This window comes from Trichosurus vulpecula, chromosome 1, assembly GCF_011100635.1.
Source record: "Trichosurus vulpecula isolate mTriVul1 chromosome 1, mTriVul1.pri, whole genome shotgun sequence".
Lineage (NCBI taxonomy): Eukaryota > Metazoa > Chordata > Mammalia > Diprotodontia > Phalangeridae > Trichosurus > Trichosurus vulpecula.
Genome location: NC_050573.1, coordinates 73,108,350 through 73,119,301, shown reverse-complemented (window position 1 = coordinate 73,119,301; position 10,952 = coordinate 73,108,350). Strand labels below are relative to the sequence as shown.

Here is a 10,952-nt window from a genome sequence, read left to right as displayed (position 1 = left end):
GAAAGGCCCAGTAGCTACTAAAGGTTGGGGTGGGTGACGTTCCAGAGCTGCTCTGATAAAGGGCTTGGCAGGTTGTTTTGTACAGAGTTCAGAGTCTAGGAAGTCAGAGAGTCCAACACAAGGTCACTGTCAAGCAAATGTCCACATCTTTCCTTCCTCCTTTCTTTCCTTCATTCCTTTGTTCCTTCTTCCCTCCCTTCCTTCTTTCCTTCTCTTCTTTCTCTCCCATCCCTCCTTCCCATTCCTCTCTCTTTCCTTCCTTCCTTTCTTCCTTCCTTCCTCCCTCCCTCCCTTCCTTCCTCTCTCCTTTCCTACCTTTCTTTCTTCCTTCTTTCCTTCCTTCCTTCCTCAGTGACTTCCTTTCTCCTCTCCACCTCCCAATAGAATACTCCCTAGCAATAAGAAAGGACAAGCAAACAAAACAAACCCATACATTGATCATGTCTGAGAATGTGTACTTCCTTCCATACCTCTAGTCCAGCACATCTCTTACCTTTTCTGCCTTTCTTGTAGGTCAAACTTGAGCCTGACACTGCCTGTCCTTTACTGGGCTTCTGTTGCTATCCTGGCTGAATCTGGGTGTCCCCTAGGACGGTTATTCATAGACAAAGGAAGTTAGAGGTCATGCGCATAGAACTGGTTTTTTTTTCCCCAGACACTGAGATCCTGACAATGGTACCAATGTCCAAGCAAGAGAAAAAGATAGTCTCAAGGTCTTCTTCCACTTCCAGCTCCATGTCTCTTGCTTCTTTTTTGAAGGAAGGAGGTGCCTCTCCCTATCCCTCCCTAGTGCTACTGGCTTGGGTGATCTCTTCAGGCAGGTCTAACTCTTGCCAGGTCAGAGCCCCAGCTTCTTGAGAAAAACAGACAGATTGGGGAGCCTACTCCAACAACAAGTTAACCATAGAAGTTGCTGTTCAGGGTTCCCTTGGTGGAAATTGAGAAGGGGGGTTCAGAGGAATTTTTTGTTCATCTCAAAGTCTAACTCCTTCCCAAGAGCACCAAAGAATCTCTGGTGTCAGAGCTGGATGTGCTTTACAGACCACATCCAACCCATTTTACAAATGGCCATCCTCAAACCTAGAGTAGAGAAAAGACTATTCAAAGGTCATAGAGCTAGTAATTTGATGAGTCACCACTTTAATTCAGGTCTTTCAGTGCCAAATTCCAAGCTCTTTCCATATGTTCATTTAGTACATACAACCTTACTCATTTTACCGAGAAGGAAACTTGAGGCCCAGAGAAAAGTGGTTTGCTCAGGGTCCTAGAGGTGGATGACAAATCCAGGACTCCTAGCCTCATGAACCTAATGTCAATTCTTTTCCTACAGCTCCACAGTGCTTTAGGAAAGCTCTCAGCACCCGTTTCGGCAAAGGATGGAACTTGTCAGCCCCAAGTCTCAGGGTGGGTAGAGTTGGGCTTTGGAGGAAGGGCCCAGGAAGCCTTAGAGGCTCCTAGAATGGGACAAGGGAGGCCAGATGGATGAATGGAAAATACTCCCACCTGAAATATAGGGATTAGGAGTTGCCTCCTTCTGCTCTTATCACATCCAGGGTGGGGTTCTTATCCTAGGGGAGAAATTATTTACCAAGCAGATTGGCAAATAGCTGGGACCTGGGGCAAGGGAAGAAATCTCTTGCCTATGCCCCCTCTTTGCCAAGCAGACACAGCACTTTGTGCAACAGGTTGTACCCAATGCCAGCACTAGAAAGAGCTCCAAGATCTTTAGAGCATTAAGTGCTTTGAGATCCCACAGTGATTCTAAGATCTTATTCTGATCGCTTGAGGTCATAGGATAAACAACTGAAAGGGATCTTAGAAATTATCTAGCCCCACAGGATCATTTTGCAGAGAAGTTTCCTGAAGTTAAAAGAAGTCTTCTTCAGTGCCCTAAGATTAAATTATCCCTCAGCATTCTAAATTCATTGAAATCTCCCCTTCCAGAAGTCCTATAAGTGCTTAGAGATCCCCAGGCTAGACTTGAGATGAACAAGAATTCTTAAACTAGACTCTGAGATGGACAAGAACGACACCCACACCAATGTCATCCAAGATCCCAAAACAATGGTAACCTTTCAGGCCAAACTATCTGTTGTAGTAGGTTCTGCAGCCACCTGTCTCTCCTCTCCAAGCTGGGAGTCTGGCCTATCAAGAGATCACTCAGGCCAGGAGTACTGTGGAAGAGGGGGAGAAGTACCTTCTTCTTCAAGGAACAAGGGGCATTTGGGACTGGGAAGGGACCTTCTCTCCTTAAAAGAACCTCTATACGCTTGGAGCACTCTAGGTAAACTCTTCGAGCCCAAGTCACTTCTCTGTAAAATTAGGGTGATAGGGGAAATGAGTTGGAAAGGACCTTAGAAATCATTTAAAAAGTGCTTTGAGGTTTATGTATTAAGCCTTTTTTAACTCCAGAAGTAGTCATGAGTTGTCAAACTAGGATTACATTCCTGGTAGTGTTCCCAGGAAATGAGACTGAGCATTTATTCTTTGAGGATGGAGAACATCGAGGAAGGAAAAACAGAGAATATTAGGTTATAGAAGAAACAGTCCATGGCCACAGCCAACAGTGGTGGGAGAGTATTATTAAGGCAGGGTTGGGGCAAGGGTTTCTTCTGGAAGAAGAAGAATTGTATTTTAAGTCAGTGAGACCTGGGTTCAAATCCTTGATCTGTCACTTACTACCTCTGTGGCCTTAGCTAACTCACTCCTTTTCTTTAGGCTTTCACCCTTCCAGATCTCTCCTTCCAATAGAGAACTGTCCCTTACAACAAAGAATAAAGAAACAGCTCAGTAAAACAAGCATATTAACCAAGTGGAACATTATATGCAATTTTCCACACCTGGAGTCTTTCATCTTCTCAAAGGGAGGGAGGCACACTCTCGTATCTTCCTTGGGGCCAGACGTGGACAGTATTATTTTGCACGTTTAGGGGTTTGCTTGTTTGTTTGTTTTGGACCCCATTGTTTTAAAAAGTACTCATTTAACATCTACTATGTGCCAGGCACTATGCTGGGCACTGGAAATACAGAGACAAAACCAAGTCTTTTCTCTCAAGGAGATTACATTCTATGGGGGAGAAATAGCAGGAACACAGACAAATATATATACAAAACATTTATACAAAGCAAAGATCATGGAGAGAAAGTCACTCCTCTGGGCTTCAGTAACCTTCTCTATAAAATGAGAAGGATTGTACTAGAAGATATTTAAGATCCCTTCCAGCTCTAATAAAACCTCCGATTCTGTGACTCTTATCTGAGGGTCTTCTCCACAGCAATTCCCCCTTTTCACTTCTCCTTGCCGCTAATGTGACTGCCTGGCCCTGATTCCTGACTGGTCGCATAGTAAGATCCCAGAGTCACATAGCTGCTAGGTTCTAAGATATTGGTATAATCAGGATGGAGCCAGAAGATCAGGTTTTTCTTCTTAATGTCTGTCAAGCCCGGATTTCCATCCTTGCCCGCCTCCCTTGGTCCCTCCCAATGGGTTCCTCCCTGACTGCTCACCTGTAAGAGACTCACCTGCTCCTGCTTCCATGGCCAAAGGCAACCCAGCAGAGACATGGCCAGCATATTCTCATATCAGAGCTCTGAGGTGGATTGGTGTGAAAACAACTTCCAGCACTCAGGTCTGGTGGCTGAGTTCTACAACACGGTGAGGCTGGGGGTAGTGAATCGTTCTGGTGCTAGACCAGAGCCTGGAGCAAAGGTTCAGCATGCTACCCACATAGAAAGTCTGGGTGAGACTCTGGGGCATCCTAATCTAACCTGGGTTTCTTGGGTACCTCAGTCCTAAGGACACCAGGGAGGGGATTTGAGTGTAAGGGGAGCACTGAGCTGGGTGTGGGAGAGGGTTCTATGGGAAAAAACTCTAGAACGGGATGAGGAAGCCTTGGCTCTAATCCCAGCTCTTCTGTATATTGGCTATATGACCTTGGGCCCTTCTTCTCTATGAGCCTAGACTCATAAAACCATAAAATGTGATTTTATTTAAGGGCCATTGGAATGGCCCTTAGAGATCATTGAGTCTGATCTGACATTTTATGAGTTTTATGAGTCCAGAAAGGGAGAAATAGGGGTGGGGTGAGGGTTGTTGAGACCAGTGCACACCAGGGGTTTGGGGTGGGGTGGAGTTGAGTCAGCCCCTTACAGAGATTCATGTATGCCTGGAGAAATTTCTTTTCTAGTCTTTTGGGCCAGGATAGATGATGGCCCCTTAGACTTGGTGCTTACCATGGACCTCTATTAGCCCCACCTGGAGCTAGCAAAATCCCTTTGCATCCATTGGAAGTGCACAAGGATACCCTTGCAGTGGTCTATTATTATTATCTCTGGTCTTTGAGAAAACCTCCAAAACCTTTAGCCTCTCAACTCAGTCCTCTTTGTTCCTGGTGGTTGTAGCAGAGGGAAACCTGGGTTTGAGTCCTGATACTAGGACCTGACTCCTGAATCTAGTCTAGCTGTGTGATCTTGGACACATCACTGCCTCTCTGGGCCTCATTGTCCCTCTCTGTAAAATGAGAACAAAATATCATTTTACATTGCTTTCACAGGGTTGTTGACTTGTAAAATTTAAAGTTAGAGAGGAAGCGAGCAGTTACCGATTAACTCCCCTCTATGGCCTCTTGGTGTCTCTCCTCTCCCCTCTCCTTCCACCTGTCAATTCTTACCTCATCCTCGAAGTTGCAGATGAGAGGACAGAGCTTGGTGATAGCAAGAGCTGTATCCCCAAGAGTGGGCATGGGTCGTGAAATCAGCTGTCCTCCCCATCCCCATCCCCTGGGGAGACCAGGGATACATGTTTGTTAAGCTGGTGGCCAGGGGCAGGACTCAGGAAGAGCTCAAATAGGGAGGGATAGGTCAAAGGAAGCCAGAGTTCTCAGAAAAACCTTTGTGGAGGAGGAAAGACTTGAAAAACTGGTGAAAGCTGGAGAGGAGAGGATGCACTGTTCTAGGTAGCCACAAAAGACAGAACCAGGAGCAGAGGAGGGTAAACAGGTATAATTATGAGGAAATTTCTGACAGTTAGAGCTGCCTCACAGTGGATTGGCCTTTCCCTCTCACTGAGGGACCTTGGACTGCCTGCCTTCTCAAGAAGACTGTGGAGGAGATTCTGCCTTGGGCATAAAGTTGACCTCCCTGACTCGAGATCTTTCTCTTTCAGCTCCTGGAGGCAGCATTGTTTAATAGAAAAGAGACCAGACATTGAAGTAGAGGACCTAGATACAAATCTCAATTTTCTACTTATTAACAGTATGACCTTAGGCCAGTCATTTCTCCATTCTGGATCTCAGTTTACCTATTTCTAAAATGAAGCATTTGGACTAGATAGTCTCTAAGGTCCCTTGTAGCACTAAATCTTATGATCCTATAAATCGGTAAGGATAGAGGTGCTCTAGATGGGGGATAGAATCTGAGAATACGTAAAGAGGGAGGCATGGCTAAACCTAGAGAGTGTGGAGGGACTGGGTGAGAGAAGAGGTAGAAGGTTGTGGGGACTAGGGTGACAAAGGACCTTAAATGCCGGTCTTAAGAAATGTCTACCCATAAACCACTTCGGCTTGAGCATCAGGGTATGGCCCACCCCAGGGCTGGATCTGAGACTATGGCTCAGCACATGGCTCAGTGAAGCCTGATAGCATCACAGATCTGAGATCCTAGAGCCGCTGGATGGGCTTCCCTGCCCAGCTGCTCCCCTCGCCTTGTTTCTCAACATCTCAGACACTTCTCACACTGGTAAGAGAGAAGGTCAGCCCTGCTCAGTCTGAGGAATTTTGATCTAGAGAAGGAAAGATCACACAGCAGATTAATGGCAGAGAGATAGGACCAGAATCCACATCCAACCCAGGGTTGTTGTTCAGTTGTTTTAGACATGTCTGACTTTTCGTGACCCCATTTAGGGTTTTCTTGGCAAAGAGTGGTTTGCCATTTCCTTCTCCAGTTCATTTTACAGATGAGAAAACTGAAGCAAACAGGGTTAAGTGACTCACCCAGGATCAGACAGCTAGTAAGTGTCTGAGGCTAGATTTGAACTCAGATCTTTCTGACTCCAGGCCCAGTGCTCTATCCGCTGTGCCACCTAGCTCTCCAACTCATACCTGTGCAGCAATTCCCTCTACCATATTTCCATTAAGTGCTCATCTAAGACAGGGGGCTCACTACCTATCAAGACAGCTTATCCCACTTTGAGGCAGCTCTGCAGCTCCAGTCCCACTTTCAGCCTTGATTCAGGACAGACTGGGGGATGACAGAACAGAAGGAGAGCCAGGATGCTGAGTCTGAGAGCCACCAAGAGACATGACCCACCGGGAATATTTTGGGACAGCTCTTTTAAAAAATCAAGGATGCGTTCAATCAGATGCTAGATTAATTCTAACCAGGGGTCCCACTAGACAATAAGAAGCAGTGTTGGTTCAAAAGAAAGACCTGAGTTTCGATCTCAGCTCTGCCACTTCCTAGCTGTGTGACTTTGAGGAAGCCACTTCACTTCTGGACACCAACTTCTTCATTTGTAAAACGAGATAAACTAGATGGTCTCTAAGGTGTCTTTCAGCATCTATGATATCTGTGATCCCACGGACAAGATCTGAGAAGACAGATATGAGGGAGACATTCCCAGGGCATTCAGTGCTCAGATCAGTCAGTCAGCAAATCCATCAACAAGTGTTAGTTAAGTGCCTATCATGTACCAGGCACTCTACCAAGCTGGGGATACAAAGAACGATGAAGGACAAGGAGCCTGTAGAGTCTTCAAGTCAGGAGGAACCTTGAAGTTGTGTCCAGTCTGACTCTTCCTTATGAAGGAACGCCCTGACAATATTCCCAACAAGTACTCATTCAGCTGCCATTGGAATGTTTCCAGTGAGAGACTGCTCTCAACCTCCTAAGGATACCTATTCCCTTTTTTGGACAGCCCTGGAAGGAAGCAAAATCTTTACACCCAGCTCTGCCCTCTGGGACTGAGGAGAATAAATCAATCCTTCTGAGCGACAGCTCTCCTATCCAGTCCCAGAGGGATACTGCCACCAAGGAGGCAGCTAGGTGGCTCAGTGAATAGAGTGCTGGCCCTGGAGTCAGGAAGACCTGTGTTCAAATCTGTCCTCTGACAGGTACTAGCTGTGTGACCCTGGGCAGGTCAATTAACTTTGTCTGCCTCAGTTTCCTCAACCATAAAATGAGGATACTAATAGTGCCTCTCTCCCAGGTTGTTGTGAGGATCCAATGAGGTAATATGTATGAAATGTTTAGCACATAGTAGGTGCTGTATGAATGTTAGCTATTATTATTTCCAGTTCCTTTGATGAATCTTTGTTTGGCATAGTCTCTGGTCTTTTCACCACTGTGGTTTGTTCTCTTTATATGCTCCAGATTTTCAATATTCTTAAAATGGCAGCTTGGTTCTTTTTTTTTTCTTTGAGGGGGGAAGGCAAGGCAATTGGGGTTAAGTGACTTGCCCAAGGACACACAACTAGTAAGAGCTTGGTTCTTCCAAGTCAAAAAGAAGGGTTTCTTAACCCTGTTAAAAATGTTAAACAGGAGGGGGCCAAGCACAGATCCCTGAGGCCCTCCATAGAAGTCTCCTGCCATGTTGACCTCGAACCATTGCCAACTACTCTTATTGTCTGTAAACAAGATGGGAGGGAGTGAGGCCTGTTAATAGATTGATAGATGGGTTTGCAACTGATGATTTGGGACATAGCCAACAGCTTGATAGATTTATGCTTTGCATGACAGGTGAGTGGAAGGATTTGGGGGGTTGGGCCTCTCAACTTGATCTTGGCCATGGTTGTTATTTCACAGATCAGCAATGTCCCCTTCTTCATCATTGGGCCTCTCATGATATACCTTATGCATCCTTACGCCCAGAAACGCTCCCTCTTCGTGCAACTGCCCTGGGTCCTCTACATTTTAGTAGGTATGTTAGTCCCACCCCCTGGATACTCTGGCCATCTCTCTGGTTATGGAACTTCTGATCAGTGTCTCCCCAGTCCTGGGAGCCCCTTCTTAATGTTTCCCTGACATAGGGGCCTCTGGTCATCATCTTTCTAGTCCTGATCAGTGTCTCCCTGGCTCTGGGATCCTCTGGTCAGCATCTCATTTATCCCAGGGTCCCATGGTGATTATCTCCCTGACCTTGAGGTCCCCAGCCCATTTCTCCCTGACTCTGGTATCCCTTAGTCAGTATCACTCCAACCCTTTGTTTGCCATAGATCAGAATTTCCCAGGATCTTGGTCAATGTTTCTCTAATCTTTGGGTTCCTGGAACCAAGTGGGTGACGCTTGGCTATTTGTAATGGAGATGAACCTGGAACTGCCATTTATTGCTTTGGTGACTTTTCCCTTTTCCGGACCTCAGTTTCCTAATTTGTAAAAGGAGTTTGGATTTCTAAGGTCCCTCCCAGCTATAAGCCCTGAGTCCTATGATCCTAACAATATTATGAACCTTTCAAGTCTGAAAACATTCCCCCACCCACCCTCCCAGTGAATAGGAATTACTGATTCTGTCCTGGTAGGGGAAAAGAATGGGAATCAGGAAAGACTTCTTTTATAACTAAGAAGTGTTTAAGTCCAGACCTCTGAATCTTGTTGGTTCTAGCCGTGTTTTCTGTGTACTTCCACACGACTCTGAGTTTCCTCGGGCAGATCCTGGATGAGCTGGCCATCCTCTGGCTGCTAGCGGCATGCTATTGTATTTGGTTTCCTTGCTGTTACTTTCCTGCTTTCTTGAAGAAGGACAGGTATAAAGGGAGGTGGCCGGCTTGGGCCTTTGCCTTCTGCCTTGCTTGACCTCATCCCTCTTCCTCTGGGCTACAGATCCCACTTCACTTGCCTGGTCCTGCTCATCTCGATCATGATCACCTTCCTGGCTTTCCTAAAGCCAACCATCAACGCCTACATGCTCAACTCCATCGCGATACACGTTTGCTACTTTGTGAGGACGGAGTACAAGAAGTGAGTGAAGCCTGGTCCAGCCAGCCAAGTGACTGGGGGAGGCACAGGAGGGAGGGAGGGAAGAAGGAAGAAAGGAAGGAAGGAAGGAAGAAGAAAAGGAGTGAATAAGGGAGGAAAGAAGGAAGGGAGGGAGGAGGGAGGAAGGAAGGAAGGAAGAAAAGGAGTAAGAAGGGAGGGAAGGAGGAAAGGAGGGAGGAAGGAAAGGAAGAAAGAAAGAAGGAAAGAAGGAAGGAAGGAAGGAAGGAAAGAAGGAAGGAAGGAAGAAAGGAAGAAAGAAAGGAAAGAAGGGAATGGTCACAACCGTGTACACTGAGACCCCAACCCTAGAAATCCTCCCACTCTGTCAATATACCAAACAGAGACAAAGACCTTGTCGAAGCACAGAACTGCTACCAGGATCAAAGGATTTTAAGTTGGAAAGGGTCCAAGAGGTCATTTCATCTAAACCCCTCAATTTACAGATAAGGGTAAAAAGACAGACATGCATATGCCTCTTTCCCCCCACCCCTTCAGACACACCAAGAAACAAACCCATGCAGTTCCACAGATGCTACCACATGCTCCCAAGGAAGTCATCCTCCCACACCTAGGAGCTCGATTCTCCCCCTGTGGGTCCCCCCATCCTACTCCTTTATCTCCGGTTGGAAGAGGTTACATTCTGGGAATAGCCTAGTCTCCATATGATCCTCAGGAAAAATGCCCAAGTGAATCATATGATCCTGATGTCTGTGGCCTGGTGGTTATTGGCTCTGTCCTTCTGGATATGTGACCGGCTGTTTTGTACCTTCTGGCAACAGATCAATTTCACCTATTTGCACAGCTTCTGGTAAGGGCCACACTGGGACTAGGATCAGAGGTTGGGGAGTCCCTTGTGAGGCCTCAACAGTCTGAGAGGTCACAAATATGGAAGAGTCCCTAATAATGGCAAGGAGGGGGTTTCCTGGACAGGCTTGGAGAAGGGTGAGTTTGTGACATTTTGGGGGTTTCAGGAGAAATTAGGAGGATCTGGGATTATGGCAGTTTGGAAGGAATACACTGCGGGATGGGGAGTCTTCAGGAAGGGGTGAATTCATAGAGGTTGGGAATGCCCTCACTTCTTTTACCTGTTTCTCTAGGCACGTCTTTATCAGCCTGGTGTTCCCGTATGTAGTGGTTACCTTAGTTCTTCTGGATGGCCAATATGAGATGCAAGATAACTCTCTGGAAATCCACTACTGGCCTCGGGATGAATGGCTTGTAGGCTTGCCCTATGTGATTGTAAAGGGTGAGAAGGCCAACAGTTGGTCCAAGAGCTGCTGATGGCCCCAGGGCTTGGAATAGCAGGTCTGGGGGGCCAATGGGACCTGGTAGGAGCATCTGGGCTAAGGAAGGAAACTTCTATCCAGTAGATAGAGACTTCAAGCTGCCTTTGGCCTAGTTCAGGGGTGGGGAACCTGGCACTGAAGGAAGCAGAATTGGGGTTCAAAGTACTTAGTTCCCATGTCATAAGAACCAGACCATCCAGGAAAGAAAACAACAGGGGAAGTTGTAATTGGGAAGGTACCCCTAGCAGTGGTGTCCCTGATGTCTATGGGTATAGTGGAACAGATGATGGACTCGGGAGTCACACGACTTGGGTTTGAATCCTGACTCAGTCACTAACTTACCATCTCATCCTGGGTAAGTCGATTTCTCTCTCTGAGCCTCTTAAGTTCCTTCCACTTCCAAGTCTTATCATCCTTAGGACCCTAGACTCTTTCTCTACTTGGCTTCATATGTTTTTCTAGCTTACACACACACACACACACACACACACAAATACACATGCACATATACACATGTACATGAACACACACAAACCAGCCTGAGGCCTGCATACATGCATGCATACAAATTGGTATTGAGTCTCATCTCTGACATCAACTCACTGTGTGACCTTGACTCAATGATCCCTAACGGTCCTTCCAGATCTAAATTCTGCTGCTCCTTCTGTGACATGAAGATGGTGTCTAGGGAGGGAA

At 46.5% G+C, this 10,952-nt stretch overlaps 1 protein-coding gene across 1 annotated transcript; it reads left to right on the top strand.

Moving 5' to 3' along the window:
* Positions 1-3,562: 3,562 nt before the first annotated feature.
* On the top strand, positions 3,563-10,251 carry ACER1 (alkaline ceramidase 1). The gene is made up of 6 exons (XM_036758380.1): positions 3,563-3,655; positions 7,801-7,915; positions 8,597-8,738; positions 8,815-8,952; positions 9,644-9,778; positions 10,068-10,251. Exons 1-6 carry the CDS (start codon positions 3,563-3,565, stop codon positions 10,249-10,251), a joined length of 807 nt encoding a protein of 268 aa, XP_036614275.1.
* Positions 10,252-10,952: the final 701 nt, after the last annotated feature.

Coding starts and splice junctions, on each gene's coding strand:
- ACER1 (XM_036758380.1), top strand. CDS start 3,563: ATGGCCAGCATATTCTCATATCAGAGCTCTGAGGTGGATTGGTGTGAA. Junction 7,916..8,596: donor GGTCCTCTACATTTTAGTAG/GTATGTTAGTCC, acceptor TGTTGGTTCTAG/CCGTGTTTTCTGTGTACTTC. Junction 8,953..9,643: donor GTGAGGACGGAGTACAAGAA/GTGAGTGAAGCC, acceptor TATGATCCTCAG/GAAAAATGCCCAAGTGAATC.